At 43.5% G+C, this 23,478-nt stretch overlaps 1 protein-coding gene across 1 annotated transcript in view; it reads right to left on the bottom strand.

Moving 5' to 3' along the window:
* The window catches only part of c6h21orf91 (chromosome 6 C21orf91 homolog), a 40,380-nt gene extending 18,423 nt beyond the window's left edge, over nucleotides 1–21,957 (bottom strand). The window contains exons 1-2 of the mRNA XM_072259846.1: nucleotides 21,559–21,957; nucleotides 7,104–7,234 (exon numbers count right to left, since the gene is read on the bottom strand). Coding sequence (XP_072115947.1) covers nucleotides 7,104–7,227 — 124 coding nt within the window. The 5' untranslated portion in view covers nucleotides 7,228–7,234; nucleotides 21,559–21,957. The remainder of the gene's footprint in view (nucleotides 1–7,103; nucleotides 7,235–21,558) is intronic.
* Between the last annotated feature and the right edge of the window lie 1,521 nt (nucleotides 21,958–23,478).

Raw genomic sequence — 23,478 nt, 5'->3', positions numbered from 1 at the left:
TTCTTCTTTTCTGGTGAAGGATGCACATTGGATTGCCCAAATCTTTATTTTTAATTTAGAGATACAGCATGTTACAGCTCTTCTAGCCCAACAAGCCCATGCCACCCAATTACATCCATGTGACCAATAAACCTACTAACCCATACGTCTTTCAAATGTGGGAGGAAAAATGGAGCACCCGGAAGAAACACAGGCAGTCATGGGGAGAACTTAGCAACTCCTTATAGAAAGTGATGGAAATTGAACCCAGGTAGCTGCCACTGTAGAGCGATGCACTAGCCTCTAAGCTACCGTGCTACAACAAAATCTTGTTGGTCTCCCAGTGCAACAAGATGTCCATAAGGGAATGCTGGCAAATAGGACACTCAAGACTACAAGAGTATATAATGATGGATGCACTGGAACTTAGTACAGCTAACACAAGACTCTGTGGGGAAAGCCTAAGATCCTGCCACCACAACACAGTGAGGGGCTGTGCAGAGTCCTCTCATACTCCTTGAAGTTCTAATTTGCTCTGTATTTCATTTAGATACATAATTTGTTACTCAGTTAAACAATAGTTTGTCATTTTATACCTTTTTAACTATTTCCAAGAAACTTCGGCTAATTGGGGTAGCCACTTAATTTGGCCAAAATGTACTGGTCCCTATGTGTCCCAATTAACAGGAATCCTCTGTACTGCTGATGCAAAATAACAAATTTCATGACATATGTCAGTGATAATAAAACTGATTCTAATTCACCATGAAGAATCCAATGAAAAATTACTCTGAGTTCTTGGAATCACCATCCCAATATCTGGAGGGGGTGGGGCAGGAGGAGAAATAGAAGGTAAACAAAAGAGAAACAGCCCAAGTGAATAAAAAATTCAAGTCTGGGGAACCATTTCTATCTCAAGCCAAGTGCAAGCAGAAAACCAAAATTAGCCAACATTTAGATACAAGAGGCTCCACTATTAAAAACCAGATGCATTGTTTGCACAAACTCCACTTTGAAACAAGTCACTGGAACAAAAGTGCAACTGTGTCAGCCAAAAGCTGGCGTAAGTGTGGATAACTGGTCAAAGTGTTGTGTTTATAGTGCACCAACGGTCCAATGCACTCTAACATTCAAGAGGCTAGTGGAAAGATATTCTAACTTAGAAATAGCAAGTGAACTGCCTTTCCTAAAGCCATCGGGCTATTAAAGCAAAAACTTCACACCATCTTGAAAGTTTCTTCCCCCAGGCAGTTTACTTATTTATTGAGCTACAGCACGAAATTGGCCCTTCTAGCCCCAGAAGCTGTGCCCTCCTGCAACTCACCTATTTAATTCGAGCCTAACCAGAGGATAATTTACAATGACCAATTAACCTACTAATCAATACGTCTTTCGACTGTGGGAGGAAACTCTGGGGAGAATGTACAAACTCTTTACAGGCAGTGGTGGGAATTGAACCTGGGTTGCTGGTACTGTAAAGCATTGTGCTAACCACCCCCCTCTATATATAATCCAACATGCTACAGTGCGCTATAGACACTGAAACCACTTTTTACATTGTAAATACATGCTGCTATTTATTTATTTATGCACATTTTATTCCACATGGAATATAGAACACTACAGTACAGTACAGGCCCTTCAGCCCATGATGTTGTGCTGATCTACTAACCTACTCTTAGATCAATCTCTTACATAGCCCTCCAGTTTTCTATCATTCATATGAATATCTAAGAGTTTCTTAAATGCCTCTAATGTATCTGCTTCTACCACCACTCCTTACTTAAACCTTCCTAAATCTTAAATATTCATCTTTTAAACACATTCTTTATTACCTTTCTATTATTTATTTAATGTAATTCTTTATAATTGTTGAATGTTGACTTTTGTTTCATGTTGTCACCTGACCAACACACTACAGCAAACACTTAATACATGTAAATGTATATGGAGAATAAAGTCTATCTTTATCTCAGGCCTTAAACTGGATAAATTGCCTTCAGCAATCAATATTTCAGAATCACCACCAGCTCCTGCAGTTTCTTGCAATCTTGGGCTGTGCAGTTGCCATACCGAGCCATGCATCATCTGGATGTTAAGTTTCTTCTGGTGCATTGATACAAGTTGGTGGGTGTCAAAGGGGACATGCTGATTTTCTTTAGCCAGAGGCACTGGTGTGCTTTCTTGCCTGTGGTTGGACCAGGACAGCCTATTGGTAATGTTCACCCCTGGGATCTCGAGGCTCTCATTCGTCTTGATCTGAACACTACCGATGTAAACAGGAGCATGTACACTGCCCCACCCCACCTTCTGAAGTCAACAAACTTTCAGTTTCATTTTCCACAAATGCTAGCTGACCTGTTTAATATTTCCATCATTTTCTGTTTCTATTTCATACACGATTCCTGTTCTTCTTAAACACTTGTTCTTCTTCCGCCCATCACCCGTACCGGGGCATAGGCTGCCAACAGCAGTTTACCAGGGTCCTCAGTCCTGGGGTGAAGGTTTGATCAGCCCTGTGGCTTCTGTTTTCACGGCTTCTTCGTATGTCTTCTATGCGAAGATCCTTTCTCTCCCAGGGATGAGGTCTTTGGACCTTCTGTTGGCATTTCTGTAGCTGTGTTTTTAACGAGATGGGGTTGTTGACCTCGTGCCCAGCTGTGCTCCTATCACAGCCGGGCTTGGGACCATCTATGGAGAAGTTTGGTGACAAGGACGGGATTCCTGTTGTTGACTAAGAAAACCTGAGTTTGTTTGAAAATTCAAAATGTTGAAAGAATTGGAAACCTCATATACCAGAAAGACAGACCACACCAGCTGTGGAAAGAACCAGGAATTTGACTCTTATACAAAGTACAAATCACACATCATTAAATAGGTTTCTTCATTGGTTTAAAAAATTCCAAGAAACAAAACACCTTTTTTCTCCTCAATGATGTCATACAGGATAAATCTGTTGTGTGGCTATGCACAGCTTTTTCGCCATCTATGAATTTGTCGCTGGTGACATCTGAGGCGGTGTACAGGACTGAGGTAGACCAACTAATAGATGGATACTTTATTGATCCCAAAAGAAATCAATGTCACTGTAGCATTACAAATGCACAGTGTTACGTACCCCGTAACTGGGTTGCCAAACCAGCAGAAATGGACCACTCAGTTGGAGTCTGGATTACTGGAACTAAGGAAGCTTTATTAAAGAAATAAGTAACACAGTACTCTAATCGTAAGGATATAAATGCAACGGGTTAGCAATGATAAAACACACATGTACACAGAACTAGGATAATAGGAATCAATCAAGCTCTATCGCAGTCTAGGGGTAAAATGATCAGTCTCAAGTGACGCAGAGTTCAGTTCAGCTCAGTACAGCTCGCAGCGATCGCTGTTGTGCCATTGGAGACAGAGAGAGAGCGAGCGAGCGAATGCAAATTTTGATTCACAGACCTTTGATGTTCCTCGCAGTTAGCTTTCGGCGCGAGCCCTTTTAATGTCTTCTGAGGTCACCGACTGTGACCCCTCCATTCCGGATACGATCGTTCTTCTGCGATGAACCCGGCACCCAGGCAAGGGTGGACACACATACCAGGTTCCCGCCGATCGTACCTTTTCACCCTGTACGTCTATGGTCGGTCCCGCGATCATACCTCCAAAACTCGCACCAACCTGTGGGGGCACACCGCACTTCCAGGGTCTCGTTATCTCGTGATCTCGTGGTGTGTCTTGCCTTAGCGAACCTGTTTCTTTTATCCCCCTGCTGGGGTATCGCCTGTCCATCAAACTTCAAACAGTTCAGGTTCAAAGCAACCAGTCTGACAATACTCGGAACTGTGTCTCTTTTCGTTAATCTCTCTCGTCTCTCATTAACATTTCTGAATTCTGCTCACTTATCTCTCTCATTAGCATCAATCTTCTGATAACTTGGTTTTTCATCACAACAGATATACAAATATAGAAATATTAGAAGAGAAGAATAAAAATAAAGTTACTTCAAAGAGTCTAACAAGAGAGGGCCATCACTTCCCCAACTTTAGGTTGACTCATTACAGAGCCTAATGGCCAAGGGCTTCTTTGGAGCAGCGCAGTTGGCTTAGTCTATTACTAAAAGTGCTCCTCTGTTCAGCCAAGGCAGCATGCAGGGGGGTAGGAAACATTGTCCAGAATGGCTAGGGTTTTCTATAGGGTCACTGATGTTCTTCATGCCCCTCCACACCTCTCTTGAGCTACTCTGTCCAAGCTAGTTCTCCAGCTCTCTCCTGTATTCCTCTTTTGCCACTTTGATCTTGTCCTTAAGCTCCCTCTGCGCATGTTTCAATTCCTTCCTCTCTCCTGATCTAAACGCTCTCTTCTTGTGGCTGGGAAGAGCCTTTAGATCACCAGTGACCCATGGTTTGTTGTTAGGGAAGCAGTGACCAGTCCCTGATGGTATTACAGTGTCCACGCAGAAACTGATGCGGCCAGTCATGTCATCAGTAAGTCCGTCAATGACTGACTGTGTGGCGTTGCAATAACAGCCTCGAAGGGCGGCAGTAATAGCCCTTCTATTACTGCGCAGGATGTAGTATTGGGATTCAATTGATGCTGCCTTCTGCAAGTAGTTTGTACATTCTCCATGGGACTGCATGGGTTTCCTCTGTGTAGCCCATCTTCCTCCCACATTCCACACAGACATATGGTTGGGGTTAGTAAGTTGTGGGCATGCTATGCTGGCATCGGAAACGTGGCAATACACGTGGCAGTTCCCAGCACAATTTAACGCAAAATGACATATTTCACTGGATGCTTTCATGTAGATCTGACAAATGAAGCTAACCTTTCTTTAACCCTTTGAATTCAATGACAGCAACACAAAGGAATTGAACGTGGACCTCAGAAGAATGCACACTCTTCCTCAACTGAGGAGATAGCAATGGAAAAGGTGAGAAGCTTTAGGTTCTTGGGTATAAACATCTCCAAGAAGCCACCCTGGGCCACAACATATTGATGCAATAATCAAAGTTTAAGTTCAAAGTAAAATTTATTATTGGAATATATACATGTCACCATATACAACCCTGAGATTCTTTTTCCTGCAGGCATACTTAGCAAATTTATAAAACAGTAACTGTAAACAGGATCAATGAACAACAAACTGTGCAAACGTAAATATAGATAAATAGCAGTAAGTAATGAGAGCATGTAATAGCAAGATTAAGAGTCTTTAAAGTGAGACCATCGGTTGTCGGAGCACCCAAAAAAAGATGGTGTGTAGTTGTCCCCTTTTGTTCAAGAGCCTGGTGATTGAGGGGTAGTAGTTGTTCTTGAAGCTGGTGGTGTAAGTCCTGAGGCACTAGCACCTTCTACCTGATGGCAACAGCAAGAAAGGAGCATGGCCTAGGTGGTGAGGATCTTTGATGATGGATTAGATTAGATTAGATTATGAAGACACGCAGTCTTCTTTTATTGTCATTTAATAATGCATGCATTAAGAAATGATACAATATTCCTCCGGTGTGATATCACAAAAACACAGGTCAGACCAAGACTGAAAAACTAACAAAAACCACATAATTATAACATGCAGTTACAACAGTGCAACAATACCATAACTTGATGAAGAACAGTAAAAAAGTGCAAAGTCTCTCGAATGTCCCACATCTCTACGGCAATATTTCATGTAGATGTGCTCAATGGTTGGGATGGCTTTACTGTTGATGTACTGGGCTGAAGCCACTACCTTTTGCAGGATTTTCTGCTCAAAGGCATTGGTGTTCCCTTTACAGGCCGTGATTCAGTCAGGCAATACACTTTCCACCACACATCTATAGAAGTTTGTCATGGTTTCTGATGACATACCGAGAAGTTCCGCAGACTCCTGAGGAAGTAGAGGCGCTGTTGTGCTTTCTTTGCAATTACTTTTATATGATGGGTCCAGGACAGGTCCTGGAGATAGTGACACCTAGGAATTTAAATCATGAAGGTGGCATGCCAGCGGCTCTACCTTGTTAGGTATGTGAGACTTGGTATGTCAGCAAAGCCCTTTGGGTCACAGACTCCTTCCCGAAGATAGGCTTTATGATCATGTTTCAGGTATTATCACCCAATTTAAAATGTTGCTTTAGAACAGGGGTCCCCAACCTGTGGTCCACAGACCCTTGGTTAATGGTAGGATTCCCAGGCATAAAAAAAGACCATAAAACATAGGAACAGAATTAGGCTAGTTGCCCATCAAGTCTGCTCCACCATTTCATCATGGTTAATTCAATTTTCCTCTCAGCCCCAATCTCCTGCCTTCTCCCTATATCCCTTCATGTCTTGAGCAATCAAGTATCTTTCAGCCTCTGCCTTAAATATACATAAAGACTTGGCCTCTATAACTGCCTGTGGCAAAGCGTTCCGCAGATTCACCACTCTCTGACCGAAAAATTTCCTTCTTACCTCCATTCTAACAGGACACCCCTCTATTCTGAGGCTGTGTCCTCTGGTCTTAGACCCTCTCACCATAGGAAACATCCTCTCCGCATTCACTCTATCAAGGCCTTTAACCATTCAATAGGTTTCAATGAGGTCACCCCTCATTCTTCTGAATCCCGGTGAATACAGGCCCAGAACTCCTTCAAAATTCCGGGGTGTACACCATCTGGTCCAGGTGACTTAACCACCTTCAAACCTTTCAGTTTCCCAAGAACCTTCTCTCTTGTTATGGTAACTTCTTTTGGAAACTCTGCATTAGCAGGATTCTGACAAAGATTTCTAAGTAAACTGCTAACTTTAGGGAAGCAGGAACAGTTTTCCTTTGCAAAATCATTGAGATTGGGTGTCTGTTGTGTAATCTGCAAAATCAAGGCAGACTGTTGTTCGACAAGCATTATTCCAGAGCCTGGAGAAGTGGACAGCATTAAGTGATGAACAGCTGTGATGTAATCTGATTTTCTATTTCTAGTTTCATTGCAACTACAGGCAACAAATCCTCAACCTTTAACCTAGATAGACCCTTAGCCTTTTTACAGGCCCTGCTTAGAGCACAATGCTTTAGCCAAACCAGTGGCAACACCATGACAGGTTTACCTGTGCGTCATTTCTCCTACCATACAACGGTTCCTCCATCCACTTCCCCTGGTTGTCCCATTCGAGATCTCCCTCACCTTCAATGCTGAGCTCGAAACAAACATGGCAGAATGAAAGCATCTCCTTCGCCGTCTCCAGCTTACAAACGCCACAGATGTCATCATCGCTCAGGTCAATGTTAACAAACTGCTCCTCGTTCATAGCGAGTCTGGAAACAGCAAGGAGGTTCAATGAGTCACGGAGAACGGAATGAAGTGGGAGCAAACAATCAGAACGGGAGAAAAATGGAGGAGAGGAGGGAGAGGTTGACCCTAAAATGAGGGGCACAGCTGCAGAATGAAGAATTGTTCATTTAAGACTGAGATGAAGCAGAATTTCTTCTCTTAGCAGTGAATATTTGGAATTATCCACCCCAATAGTTAATCAGAATTAGAAACAAGTTTACTATCACTGACATGCCATGGAATTTGTAACTTTGTGGCATTAGTACAATGTAATGCATAAAAAATTAAGATACAAAACAGTTCAAGTTTATTATCATCTGACTATACATACATACAACCAAACAACTTTCCTCCAGAGTACCATGAATCCACAAAACATATATCACACATAGCACATAAAACAAAATATTGCCACAAATAAACTAATAAAATATAATTCAAAATACATGTAATGTGCAACACAGCTAAGCAGTAAACATCTCACTGTCTCAGTGACAAGACCTCGGTGGTGGCTAGATATTCAGTCGCCTCAAAGCCTGGGCGAAGAAGCTGTTACCCTGCCTGGCAATCTTAGTTCTGATGCTCCTCTACTTCTTTCCTGATGGCAATGGGTCAAAGAGATTGTGGGTGGGTAACAGGGATCCTCAACAACGAAACAAGTGCAAAAGATGAATAGTGAGGTAGTGTTCATGGACCTTTCAGAAATTTAATGGTAGAGGAGAAGAAGCTGTTCTTAAAACATTGAGTGAGGGTCTTTAGGCTCTTGTACCTCCTCCCTGATGGTGGTAATGAGAAGAGGGCATATCCAAGATAGTAAGGGTCCTTAGTGATAGGTGTCACCCCCTTGAGGCAATGTCCTTTGAAGATGTCCCGGATGGTAGGGAGGCCTGTGTACATAATGGAGCTAGTTGAGCGGGAGTGTTACCAGACCCTGCAGCCCATGGTTAGGAGCACCGCTGTTTGAAGATGCCCCCCATGGCGAGGACTGGTGGTGTCTGTGATGAAGGGAGGGGAGGGCCTTGGGTTTAATGGAGCAAGGATTACAATAAGAGATGATCTAGCAAAATTTTGCTGGTTTCAGCAACAACAATCCTTCAGCAAAGTGATTCACAAGACTTCAAGAAGCAAGTACAATAACAATGCTTAAACCGCACTTAACAATTCATGGATAGCAAAGGTTTAGAGCAAGGGCTCCAAACATTTTTTATGCCATGGTCCCCTAACGTTTATCAAGGGGTCCATGGAACGCAGGTTGGGAACCTCTGGTCTAGAGGGATATTATGAGCCAAACACAAGCAAATAGGCCAAACTCAGCCAGACAACTTGGTTGGCATGGAAGAGCTGGGTGGAAGGCTTGTTTCCATGCTATTCGGCTCTGTGACCCTTAGAACGGTGCTTGCTGTGTTCAGCCTGGATAATACACTCAAGGTTGTGAATTACTACCCACAAGCTCAGGTTAAAGTGGAACTTTCACACTGGTATCATAGCTAAAGTTGACCGAGACTCACCACAACAATGGCAACCAAACTTCTGAACCGTTAACCATTGTATTCAGCCAGGAATATTGATTGGCTGTGTTCCTGTGTTGTTGAAATTGCTTTTTAGTTTATTAAGTACCTCTCTTGCCACTTTATTAGGTACACCTGCTCATTAATGCAAATATCTAATCAGCCAATCATGTAGCACCGACTCAGTACGTAAAAGCAAGCAGACATAATCAAGAGATTCAGTTGCTGTTCAGACCAAACAGTAGCAAGGAGAAGAAATGTGGTCTAAGTGACTTTGACCATGGAATAATTGCTGGTGCCAGATGGAGTGGTTTGAGTATCTTAGAAACTGCTGATCTCCTGGGAGTTTCTCACAATCTCTAGAGATTGCAGACAACGGTGCAAAACGCCTTGTTAATGAGACAAGTCAGAGGTGAATGGTCATACTGGTTAAGCTGACAGGCAGGTAAAAGTAACTCAGATAACCATCTGTTGAAACAGTGGTGTGCAGAATACCACCATCATTCTCTCAGTGGGCACTTCATCAGGCACAGGAGGTATCTAACAAAGTGGCCTCTGAGCGTACTTTCCCAGTGCTCCTGTACAATCCCCAAAGCCTCTTTGGCTCTCTGTGGGGTGGTAGCAGTTAGTGTAATGCTTTACAACATCAGCAATCAGGGTTCAATTCCTGGCACTGTGTATTATAAGTTTGCACGTGACCACGTGGGTTTCCTCTGGGTGCACCCAATCTCTTTTCACTGTCAATGATTCAGAAACAGCATCACCATCAAATTCCTCACCCCTCCACCACCAGATTTCTGAATTGTCCATGAACAAGACTCACTATTCCTTTATTTGCAATATTGATTTTTAACATGGAACACTACAGCACAGAACAAGCCCCTCAGCCCACAATGTTGTAGTGACATTTTAACCTACTCTAAGATGAATCAAATCCTTCCCTCCCACTGAGCCTTCCGTTTCTCCATCATCCATGTGCCTATCCAAGATCTCTTAAATACCACCATCCCTGGCAGGGCATTCCCTGCACTCACCATTCCGTGTAAAAAAAACTTAGTTGTGACATACTTTCCTCTAATCACCTTGAAAACTATGCCCTCTTGTATTAGCCATTTCTGACCTGGGAAAATGTCTCTGACTGTCCATTCTATCTTTTTTTTTGCCTCTCATCATCTTATTACACTTTTATCAAGTCAGCTCCCATCTCCTTCATTCCAAAGAGAAAAGCCCTAGCTCACTCAACCTATTCTCATAAGACATGCTCTCTAATCCAGGCGGCATCCTGGTGAATCTCTGCACCCTAATTTTGTAATTTACAGTAGCGTTATGCCTTAACATTGTACTGCTGCCATAAAACAACAAATTCCAAGTCATTTAAGTCGGATGAGATTCAGATTCATTGATCATATGTTCACTGAAACATACAGTGCATGAGTTCACAACCAGCAGAGCCTCAGGATGTGCTGGGACAGTCCACAAGTGTCACCAGTGATAGCGAAGCTAAGTATGCATTAGAATCAATTTCATTCCAGGATTAAAAAGGTGATAAATGATCTGCTGGAGGAACTCAGCAGCTCCAGATTCCAGCCACATGATGCTGCTCCAGATTCTCACACCTGCAGTCCCTTCTGCCTGCACTTACGGGTGAGTTCCACCACTCAGTAAGATGGGTGGCTGAACTCGTTTTTATTTATTTATTTAGTGATACAGCACGGAATCGTCCTTCCGACCCTTCCAGCCACCCCGACAAACCTGATTAACCCTAACCCAGTCACAGGATAGTTTTAAATGACCAAGTAACCTACCCGGTACAGTACACCTTTGGACTGCGGGAAGAAGCCCAGAGCACTCAGGGAAACCCCACGCATTCCATGTGGAGAATGTATAGACTCCTTACAGACAGTGGTGGAATAGAATTCCAAACTCTGGATAGCCCTCAGCTGTAATTTTTTTTGACTACCTTCCTGCCTGCTCCCCATAACCCCTACCTAGCCTAAATCTTTAAAGTACTTATGACTGCTGGGGTAGCGAATTCCAAAGAATTACTTCTCAGTGAAGAAATCCCTCCTAACTCAGTCTTAACGAGCATTTTTCCTTTCTTCATCTATGCACTTGGTCCTGTATTCCAACTCTCTACAAGATAGGCGAGTGAATTCAGTGAATGGCTCTTCATTTGTAGCTATGCCCTAGTTCTCAATTCCAGGTCAGTCTTCTCTTCTACAAGATGCTGGAAATCCAGAGCAACCTGATCATTAAATTTGCAGATGATACCACAGTGGTGGGGCTCATCAGCAAAAATGATGAAACCATGTACAGGGAGGAGGTCAAAAACCTAGAGAGCTGATGCAGGGATAACAACTTGATGCTTAATGTCACCAAAACCAAGGAGATGATCGTCGATTTCAGACGTTCTCAGCCTGAGCACACACCCCTCAGCATCAGCGGCTCCACAGTGGAGAGTGGAAAACATCAAGTTCCTTGGGGTGCAGATCTCGGACAATCTCACCTGGTCCAGGAACACCACTGGGATTGTGAAACGGGCCCAGCAGAGATTGCACTTTCTGAGGAAGCTTGAAGAAGCATCACTCCCCACTAACATCTTAACTACATTCTACAGAGGCGTGGTTGAGAGTGTGCTGACCTTTCGCATCACAACCTGGTACTCCAGCTGCAGTGCTGTCGACAAAAAAGCCTTGCAGAGGATGGTTAGGGGAGCAGAGAAGGTTATTGGGGTCTCCCTACCTTCTGTCCAAGACCTCTTTCAGAGTCGATGCCTCCAGAAGACACGGTACATCATTAAAGACCCCTCACATCCTCTCCATGAACTGTTTGTTTTTCTGCCATCAGGCAAACGTTACAGCAGCATCAAAACTAAAACCACAAGGCTACTAAACAGCTTCCTCCCACAGGCAGTCAGACTGCTAAATAGCTGCTCCACCTGACTCTGCTTTGGCCACTTTTAACTTGCACTGGACACTTATAACTTGATTTTAACTGACATGTGGCTGTTGTGTTTTACTATTTATTGTTATGTTTATTATTTAGTGTTGCATTTGTTACGATTGCACTGCCCCTGACAAATGCTGTCTCATTCTGCCCTGCAGGGCTGATGTACGGTTAGAATGACAATAGAGCTTTTTGAATCTTTTGAATCTTTGAACAGTTAAACACTAAATGCTGGAGGAACTCAGCAGATCAGGCAGCATCTGCAGAGAGAAATGAACTGTCGACGTCTTGGCACAAAACACTGACCACTGATTTCCTTCCATAGGTGCTGCCTGACCTACTGAGTTTCTCCAGCATTTTGAGTGTGTTGCTCTTCTCTCTAATTTGTCTTTCCCAACTCTGGTTATTCTCTCCATTTCCCGACCAGGGAACTAGAAGACCCTGCAATCCCCTTCCCTACATTTCAATGCAATTGTAGTTCTGGCCTCTGTTCAAAGGTCTCTTGCTGTGATAACGCAAACACGAGAAAATCTGCAGATGCTGGAAATTCAAGCAGCACACACACACAATGCTGGTGGCACACAGCAGGCCAGGCAGCATCTATAGGAAGTACAGTCACAAAATGCTGGTGACACTTCACCTGTGGTGATATACTGCGTCCGGTGCTCCCGATACAGCCTTCTATATGTTGGTGAGACCCGACGCAGACTGGGAGATTGTTTCACTGAACACCTACACTCTGTCAGCCAGAGAAAGCAGGATATCCTAGTGGCCACACATTCTAATTCCACGTCCCATTCCCATTCTGATATGTCTATCCACGGCCTCCTCTACTGTCAAGATGAAGCCACACTCAGGTTGAAGGAACAACACCTTATATTCCGTCTGGGTAGCCTCCAACCTGATGGCATGAACATCGACTTCTCTAACTTCCGTTACTGCCCCTACTCCCCTTCTTACCCCATCCCTTATTTATTGATTTATTATTCCCCCCCACTTTTTTCCCTCCCTCTCTTTTTTCTCTCTCTGTCTCTCTCACAATCACTCCTTGCCTGCTTTCCATCTTCCTCTGGGCTCCCTTCCCCCTTTCTTTCTCCTTCGGCCTCCCGTTCCATGATCCTCCCCTCTTCTCCAGCTCTGTATCTCTTTTGCCAATCAACTGTCCATCCCTCCCCCTCCTGTCTTCTTGAAACTGCTCACCCTTTCTACTACGGATCCCTCAACGAGAACTTGACAGAACGTGATAGAAGTTTGGAACTCTCCTACAAACAACAATTGAGGCTGGCCTGTGATACAACCGATATTGTTATCCCTACTGTTCCCATCTGTCCAGCCCATCTCCCTTATTTTGTTTGAGAAAGAAGAGTGGTTTTTGGAGGTAATAGAGGGCTGTAGGTAATGGAACCTCAGAGGGAATCTTCCTTCCCTCTGAGGTTCCATTACCTACAGCCCTCTATTACCTCCAAAAACCACTCTTCTTTCTCCATCTGCCTATAATTTTTCAACATCTAACTTGCCAACTCTTGCTCCAACCCTTCTGCTTAATCTGTTTTATACTGGCCTGGATCACTGTGGTCAACCACTCCATTGCCCATCAATGGTTCTGCCATGGAGAGCACGAAGTTCCTTGATGTGCCTATAATGGATGATCTAACCCGGGGTACTACGCCTTTTTAGTTGAGAAGGCTCAGCAGCATCTACACTTCCTGAGGCGAGTCTCCCTGCCCCATTCTAACTACTTTTTACAGGAGCTCCATCCAGCGGGTCCTGTCTGGCTGCATCATTGTGTGGTAAGAAGCTGCAAGACCCTACAGAGGACAGTAAAAACTGCCGAGGTCACTGGGCTCTCCCTCCCACCTGCTGGGTGTGATGTTTACCAGGAATATTGTTGAGGATCCCTACCATCCATACCACAATCCCATTGACCCACTACCACCAGGAAGGAGTTACAGGAACATCAGGACTAGGACTATCAGACTGGGGAACAGCTTCTTCTCTCAGCCTGTGAGACTAATGAATAGCCTGCCACCATCGAGGTTTCATCACCAGGACAGCAAGCTGTTTACCTGTGCTACACACAATGTACATTTTTGAATTGTAATATATTAACTTGTGCTAATACAATACTGTGTAAGAGCCTTAGGCACATTTGAATTGAATTGACTATTTCTTATATCCTTCATATACATGAGGAGTAAAAATCTTTACGTTACGTCTCCATCTAAATATACAATGTGCAATTTATAATAGTATGTACAACAGGACAGAATATAACATAGAAATACAATTGTATCGGCATGAATTAGTTCTTTGCATCAGCGCCACACATGAAGATAAATATGTGTTTCCATAGACATTAATTAACATAAATTATTCAGGAGAGGGAAACGAGCCAGTTCTCATCCGAGGATCAGAGGTGGAGAGGGTTAGTAACTTTAAAATCCTGGGTGTAATTATTTCAGAGGGCCTGTCTGAGGTCCGGCACGCAGATACAATTAGGAGAAAAGCACGACGGAGTCCCTACATCTTAGGATATTGCAGATTTTCGGCTTGACATCTAACACTTTGACAAACTTCGATAGATGTGTAGTGAAGAGTACATTAACTGGCTGTATCACAACCTGGAATAGAAACACCAATGCCCTTAAACGGAAAGTGGATCTGGCGCAGTCCATTGTGGGTAAAGCCCTTCGCACCGTTGAGGACATCTACGTAAAATACCAATCCAGGAAAGCAGCATCCGTCACCCGGGGCCTCCACCACCCAGGTTATGCTTTCTTCTCGCTGCTGCCATCAGGAAGCAGGTACAGGAGCCTCAGGACTCTCACCACCAGGTTCAGGCTCAACCATCAGGCTCTTGAACTAAAGGGGATAACTTCATTCAACTTCACTTGTCTTATCGTTGGAATGTTTCCACAACTAATGGACTCACTTTCAAGGACTCTTCATTTCATGTTCTTGATAATTATTGCTTATTTATTTGTTAATATTATTATTTCTTATTTTTGTATTTGCACAGTTTGTTGTCTTCTGCGCTCTGGTTGAACACCCTAGTTGGGTGGTTATTATTCAATAGATTTATTGAGTATGCCCACAAGAAAACAAACCTCAGGGTTGTATATGGTGACATTTATGTACTTTGATAAAGAAATTTACTTTGAACTTTATTTCCAAATGGCGTCCAGTTATGTTTTGAGCCTCTGTACACCAGGGCTGCCGTCTCCTCTCCTCTGCTCTGAAGTTGTGCATGTGGTTTTGAAGGGAGACCAAATCAGAAATTCTCTGCACTCGAATTTTTTGGCAAGCTGTCAGTGCTTTCGATTGCAGGAACTGCTCTGTATTATTCAGTGAAGAAAGGCCCTCAGCATATGCATTAAACTGAGCTTAAAAAGCCCCACTCAGGCCACAAATAAACCCAAAGAAACTCAGGGTTCAGCGCTGCCAGGAGCCTGGTGTTTTACAGACCATATACAGAGGACCTGGCTTGTAGCTTTGCAGTTAGCCAACAAAGGCAGTTTATTGCAGCAAGCAACACACACACACAATGCTGGTGAACGCAGCAGGCCAGGCAGCATCTCTAGGAAGAGGTACAGTCGACGTTTCAGGCCGAGACCCTTCGTCAGAACTAACTGAAAGAAGAGATAGTAAGAGATTTGAAAGGGGGAGGGGGAGATCTGAAATGATAGGAGAAGACAGGAGGGGGAGGGATGGAGCCAAGGATGCAATTGATGCAATTACAAAGAACAGAGCAGAATAGGCCCTTCTGGCCTTTCAAGCCACACTGCCCAGCAACCTCCCCCCCCCCCCCCCATTTTTAACCCCAGCCTAATCACTGGACAATTTACAAAGACCAATTAACCTACCAACTGATACGACTGATACGTCTTCAGACTGTAGGAGGAGAACTGCAGAACCCGGAGGAAACAGACACGGTTAAAGTCCGATTGGTTACCACTAGTGCAATAAAGGGTTCATTTCCCGCCACTGCCTGTGAGAAGTTTGTTCCTTGTCCTCGTGACTGTGGGTCTCCCCTGGCTGCTCTGATGTCCTTCCACGTTCCACAGACATATATTCTAGCTGTGGGCATGCTGCGTTGGTGTCAGAAGCATGGCCATACTTGTAGGCTGCCCCCAGCACATCCTTGCTCACTGATGCAAACAACACATTTTGCTGTTAGTACTGGTGTACGTGTGACAAATAAAGTCAGTCTCATCTTATAACTAGGGATTCTGTGATAGAAAGTATTACTGCAATCACTCGAGTTAAGTATGATGTTCTCCTAAGGGTTGTCTGTTGCTGGGTCCTCAGGTGGCTGTACAGACTGACTTGTGATCCACCTATTCTGGGGCAGTGTGAGTAAGAGGAAGTGGTGGCTGTGGTTAGTGCTCGGGTCTCTTGGTCGTTCAGTCTCTCCTTTTGTCGATGCCACTTGTTCTCTGTGGCACAGCAGAGGTTGTTCTCAAGTAGAGCAGCTCCATCTTCAACAGATTGCCTCCAGGTGTACCTATTGAATGCAGTATCTTCCCAATTTTTAGATATAACGTTGAATTTCTTCAGGCTGATTCTGATTTTATCTTTGAAGCGTTTCCTTTCCCCACTAGGGGCTCACTGACCTTTCTTCAACTGGGAGTAAAGCATCTGTTTGGGAAGCGCGAGTTAAACATCTGGATGACGTGACCTATCCATTGGAGTTGGAGTTGCTTTATCATGGTGGGGATGCTGTTCATGTTGGCCGCCTCCAGTACGCTGCTGTGAGTGCATTAGGAAGTAGACAGCACACAATATGGGACAGGAGCTTCCCATCTTTTCTCCCTTGACTTTGCCAAGCTATGGGACCTTTCCATGCTTCCCACACTTCCTCCTCCCTCTCACCACCTTCTTATCCCCCCACCCATCGTCCTGTTTCCAGAGACACAAAGAAAAACCTGAATGCAACTTTCTTCAGTGACAACGTGAGAAATGGGGCTACTCCAGTTTAGTCAGAGTAGAATCCTGGAGTAACACAACACTCACGCAGGTCCCTCATCCATGCTGAACAAGTTGACTTACTGAACTAGTTCCATTTGCGCACGCTTTGTCCCATATTCCTTTCAACCTTTCTTATCCATGTATCTAAGAACTGGTCTCTTAACACACCGTGTTTTTGAGGGCTACCCTTAACATCTCATCCAAGAGGCAGCAGCCCTATTTATACCCCTCGTACAGGAGAGTCAGCCGAGACGTTTGAACCTTCACTTTAACCCACATCTAATGTTAACAAACCACAAAGTCTAAGGCACCTACATAATTAAAACATTCATTTTAAAATTATACCTTATAACAAAATAATAACCAGCTCAGCAATTATAGATGAACAACCTTCAGGTTAAGGAAGATTTCTCATGTCTGGGGATGTTGTCCATAAAAATAAAGTCATAGGAATAAAGGATGTAAACAATCTTTCCATTGGATTGATGAGGAGAAAACAAAAGCCAATGTTGATTGCTTTATCGTTCTCAAAAGACATGAGAACTATAGACGAGAGATGGATATTTGACCCACCCACCAAGAGATCAGAGGCGATCTGATCAATTCCCCTTTTTTCACTTATGATCCCACAACTTGACCCTGACCAATTTTTAAATTGGATGCATCCAATCCAGATGCATCATGGTTTGTTATGGAAACTGTTCTGCCTGGGACTGCAAGAAACCATAGGGGGTTGTGGACACAGTTCAGCACATCACAGAAACCAGTCTCCCCTCCATGGACTCTGTCCACAATTTGCATTGCCTTGGCAAAGCAGCCAGCATAATCAAAGACCTCACCCACTCCATTCTCTCCCCTCCCATCAAGCAGATAAAAAAAACATGAAACACATACCACCAGGCTTAAGGACAGTTTTGATCTTTCAATGTTTTTTTTACTCAAGTTGAGTGATTGCACTACCACCAGCCATCACAGAATCCCAGTTACAAGACAAGGACACTGGTTGAAGATGACGCCAGTGAACAGGCGACATCCTCAAGATCGTTCACAAAGCAATTCCTTTTATTTCTTTCACATCTTCTTATTTCAGATGTGGTTCTGCTACTGTTAAACTCTGTTATCTAAAATCTGCCAATGCGATTTTGGGCTGATGGCACTTTTCTGTCTCCAAGAGTGTTCCACAAGGCTGCGACCAAAGCATGCAGCACAGAGGTCAGGAAGTGGGGAGTCAGGGCGTGAGCCCACAATCGACTCCAACTCATGCTGTCCTCACTCATTAAAGGGCCGAGGAAGATTGAAACTATCGAGGTCGCTGTGCAAAGCGAGTGAGTATTCAGCACCATCTTGTAGCCTCGTGCTCACTGCTGTCAGAGAAGGTGGTGTCGCTCTCTCTCTCCATCGCTGCTGCCAAGGGAAGGTCCTTGTGTTCGAATGATCTCTCTCCCTGTCAGCAGATGATGCTGGAGCAAGGTTTAATCGACGTGGATTGTAGATTTGGACTTTAATTCAGGTTTATGAAGTGTTCTAGTTTCGAATTCTAGTTCTGGTCACTCTGTTTTCTGACAACTTTTCAGTGACTTTTGAATCAGGGCAGCCTGCAGATAATGAACGCTAAGCTGAACTTTACCTAAATATGCCTTTTGATTTTGTATTTTATATTCTGTGTTTGTTTTTTTTTTGGTTGCTATTTGTACTATTTTTTTTGCACGTAGGAAGGAGAAGGGGTTTGGCGTTTTTCTTTGAATGGGTTGGTTCCATGGTTTTTCCTTGTTTGTGACTGTCTATGGGGAAGACGAATTTCAGGCTTGTATACTGCATACATACTTTGACAATATATGCACTTTGAATCTCATTGCATCTTTGCTGGAAGACTATAGAAAAGAGCCCAGTCTAATAAAATGGACAATTGATCTCACATTCCACTCCCGTCGAGGCTTTGCATCGCATTGTCTCTCTGCACCACACTTTTTCTGCAAGTATAACACTTCATTACGCATTCTGTTATTGTTTTCCTTTGTACTATGCAATGTACTGATGTGATGAAATGATTTATATGGACAGCATGAGCCAAGTGTCATCTATAAATTTGCTAATGGTATAACCATTGTTGGCAGAATCTCAGAAGGAGATGAGAGGGCGTATAGGAGCAGGATATACTAGCTAGTTAAGTCACAGCAACAATCTTGCACTGAATGTCAGTAAATTCAAAAAGCTGATTGTGGAGAGAGTGAGCAATTTCCTGAGGTATTGATATCTATGAGGACCTAAGTTTTCCCAACATACCAATGCAGCTATAAAGAAGGCAAGAACGAGTCTATATTTTGTTAGGAGTTTAAGAAGATTTGGTACAAACAGGATCTAGTGCTTTCCTGGAGTATATGACAAATAAACTCTTCTCGGACCTCCAGCTGGCCTCAATTATAACCAACATTTAGAGGTCAAACTCCTCAATCTCCATCCTGGATGAAGATGGCGGAGTTTGTCATCAAAATGTCGGTTATCGTCCATACCTGTACCAGCTGGAAACCCGAGAAGAGTTTATTCGAGATTTGATACGTCACCTAAAACACTCAGAAATTTCTGCAACTGTACTGTGGAGAGCATTTAACTGGCTGCACCATCATCTGATATGGGGGGGCGGTGGGAATAAGCTGCAGAGTTGTAAACTTAGTCAGCTCCATCATGGGCACTAGCCTCCATGGTACCCAAGACATCTTCAAGGAGCGGTGCCTTAGGGAGGTGGAATCCATCATTAAGGACCCCTACCATACAGGACATACCCTGTTCTCATTGTTACCATCAGGAAGGAGGTACAGAAGCCTGAAGACACACCCTCAATGATTCAGGAACAGTTTCTTTCCGCCTGCCATCCGTTGTCTGAATGGACGTTGAAACATGAACACTTACTCACTACATTTTTAAATTTCTGTTTTTAAAATTAACTATTTAACATACATATATATACTTACAGTAATTCAGTTTTTTCCTCTATTATCACTGTACTGATACCACAAAGTCAACAAATTTCACGACATTTGCCAGTGATACTAAACCCGATTTTGACATACAAAACAAAGTTTTCTCTGTACCTCAGTACATGTGACAATAATAAGCAAATTTATCCCATCCTTGAACATCATTAATATCTCTACCTCAGAAATCTAAAACTTCTCATTGACCAAAAGAAATGCCATCTTGTCGGGCCCTTCACTGGGAATTTGTGGAGACTTCGTATGTCACCAAAAACTCTCACAAATTTCCACAGATGTACTGTGGAGAGCATTGTAGTTGGTTGCATCACCATTGGGTATAGAGAGGCCACTGCACAGGCTCAGAAAAAGCTGCAGAAAGTTGTAAACTCAGTCAGCTCCATCATGGGCACCAGCCTCCCTAGCATCCAGGACATCTTCAAAAGGCGGCTTCCGTCATTGTGGACACCCCCTCACCCAAAACATTGCTACCATCAGCGAGGGGTTACAGGAGTCTGAAGACACGTATTCAATGTTTCAGGAACAGCTTCTTCCCCTCTGCCATCCGATGTCTGAATGGACATTGAATCCGTGATTACTGTCTCACTATTTTTGCTCTCTTTTTGCACTACTTTTTAAAATTATATTTCTTATTGTAATTTATAGATATTTAATTATTATATATTGCTCTGTACTGCTGCCACAAAACAACAAAATATGATATTAAACCTGATTCTGATTCCAAGGCTTTGCTCTGAGGGAAGAATAGGCAGCATCTATTGAGGAACATGAACAGTTGATGTTTCAGGCCATGCAGGTTCACTGGGTCACAGGGCCTGAGTCCAGATGAAGTGTCTTCACTCCAATCATAGACCATCCATTTCCCACCACAGATGCTACCTTGTTGTGTATCCCCAGTACTTTCAAATTTAAGTTCATGTTTAATTATCGCACATGAATACCCCATGGATACAGCTAAATTAAAACAGCATTGTTTTGGACTTGTTTGTATGTCTCCACATCTCTATCTTAAATAATCACAAGAAATTCTGTAGATGCTGGAAATCCAGAGTAACACACACAAAATGCTGGAGGAACTCAGCAAGTCAGGATGCATCTAAGGCAAGAGTTCCCAACCTGGGCTACATGGACCCTTTGCTTAATGGTATTATTCCATGGCATAAAAAAGGTTGGGAATCCGTGGTCTAAGGAGAGGAATAAACAGTCAATATTTCAGGCTGAGACCCTTCATCACGACTGATGTTCAAAGTAATATGTATTATCAGAGTACATATACGTCACCATATATAACCCTGAGATTCTTTTACTGTGGGTACACTTAGCAAACAGTAACTGTAAATTGGATTGATGGATAACAAACAGTGCAAATACAGATATAAATAATGAACATGAAATAACAAGATAAAACAGTCCTTAAATAAATGTAGTTATCCCCTTTTGTTCAAGAGTCTGATGGTTGAGGGGTAGTAACTGTTCATGAATCTGATGGTGCGAGTCCTGAGGCTCCTGTACCTTCCACCTGATGTCAGCTGTAATAAGAGCGTGGCCTGGGTGGTGAGGATCTCTGATTATGGATGCTGCTTTTCAATGGCGACTATTCACGTGCTCAATGGTTGGGAGGATTTTACCAGAAGTACTGGGCCGAATCCACTACCTTTTGTAGGATTTTCAACTCAAAGCCGTTGGTGTTCCTATACCAAGCCATTATGCAGCGTCAGCACACTTTCCACCACACATCTATAGAAGTTTGAGAGTCTGGGATTTAGCCATTAAATCCCATGTTCGTCACTCTCCTGTCTAGACCCTGCCACACGCAGTAGTCCTGACCCCAGCAAGCTTTAAACTCTCTGTACACCAATGGGGCGAGCAGGAGGAGGATCATGCAATACCACTTACCCTGCTAATCCAGCTGAGTGTCACACCAGATGCTCTCCTTCACGATTACAGTGGGAAATAGTCTCTGCTCCGGACCTCAGCCCAGCACGTACTGTATCCTTCCCGACTCCCACTGTAGTCCTGAGCTCTTACCGCATTCCCTCTCACACTGTATCCTCTCTCCCACTATATTTCCTCCCAAAACAATGTATCCCCTCCTTCACACTGTATATCTGCTCCCACTGCCTCCCACACACTGTATCCCCCTCTGTACCCCCTATATGCCTTCTCACACTGTATCCCCCACACACACAGTATTCCCTCTCTGTATCTCAACGTGTTGTCCTGCTACACTGTATCCCCTCCTTCACTATCCCCCACAGATACACTGTATCCTCTCCCTCGGTATCCCCCCACAGGTACACGGTGTCCTCTCCCGCGGAACCCCCTCCCTCAGTCTCCCCCACAGTCACACGGAATCCCCGCCGCTGCCTCCGGCCCGTGCCCCCTTCTCCCTCCGTCTTTCCGCTACTCCGCGGTCACCCAAACAACCCTGGGATTTGAAACGGAGGGGTGTAAATAACACGAAAGAGAATAACACACTGGCAACGAGTCTTTCCAGCGCACTCTAGCTATCCCATGAATTATTACTATGTCCCAATATACCTCTACTACTTTACAACATAACCTGAGGTTATCAGTGTAATGAAAAGTACAACTTCAATCAACATCTACCCACCTATTCATTTCTATGGTTGGTTCCTTTACGTCATCTACTCTGGAGCATTCTAAAGTGAACACTATCGAGGGGGTGGGCAGAGGAATGTTGTGAACAAAAAAGGAATGAAAGGTGACGAGTTGGGAAGCTGTGTTTATATTATACAATATATTTATTTTTATTCCCGATCTCTCGCTGGTTATTGTTGGTGGATCTCTGGATACATGAGCAAACATTTGGCTAAATTTCACCCCCCCCCCCTTCACTTTTTATGTGACCCGGGCCCTTCGCGCCCCCTGCTGGCGATAATCGGCCACTGCACCCTGTGGAGTGGGGGAATTTCTGATGAGAAATAGTTCGGGACTTGGGGTTAAAATAGGACATTGGGGATTTCCTTAACTACAATAATTTAAAACTTTTAAAATTCAATTCATGTCAATTCTCCACTCCAGCTGAGCTATGGAGACTTTATAATTGCCTTCCAGCTTTCATTACTCTCAAAGAGGAGACACAGGAAGTTCATTATAGTAAAAGTCCTTCCCACCATTGAGCACATCTACAAGAAGCGGTATTCATCGTCACGGACCCCCATCATCCAGGCCACGGTCTTTTCTCACTGCTGCTATTAGGAAGGAAATACAGGAGTCTCAGGTTCCACATTACCATGTTCCGGAACAGTTATTACCCTTCAACCACCAGGCTCCTGAACCGGCGTGGATAACTTCACTCACCTCAATGCTGAACTTATTCCACAGCCGAGTCCCTTTCAAGGACTGTTCAATGTATGTTCTCGATGTTAATTAATTCAATAAATAAATAGATTAAAACTAATTAATTGCACAGTTTGTCTGCTTTTGTACGTTGTTTTTGTCAGTCTGTGTCTAGTTTTTCACTGATTCTATTGTATTTCTTTTACTGTTAAGAAAATGAATTCCTTAACAATATACGTACTTTGATAATAAATTTACTTTGAAAAGGAGATGGCAGATGCTGGAATATGGAGCTTGTTGGAGGGACACAGCAGGTCAGGCAAAACACTCCATCTCGCCCCCTGGACGCCGTCAGAATCAGAATCAGGTTTAATATCACTGGCATATGCAGTGAAATTTGTAGTTTTGTGACAGCAATGCATAATAATGAAAATTAAATAAATTACTATATACACACTATATATATTTACTATATATATTCAATTAAAATGCAAAAAGATAGTAAAAAAGAAA

This window comes from Mobula birostris, chromosome 6 (assembly GCF_030028105.1).
Source record: "Mobula birostris isolate sMobBir1 chromosome 6, sMobBir1.hap1, whole genome shotgun sequence".
Taxonomy (NCBI): Eukaryota; Metazoa; Chordata; class Chondrichthyes; order Myliobatiformes; family Myliobatidae; genus Mobula; species Mobula birostris.
The sequence above is the reverse complement of the archived record's forward strand: the minus strand, read 5'-3'. Positions and strand labels throughout refer to the sequence as shown.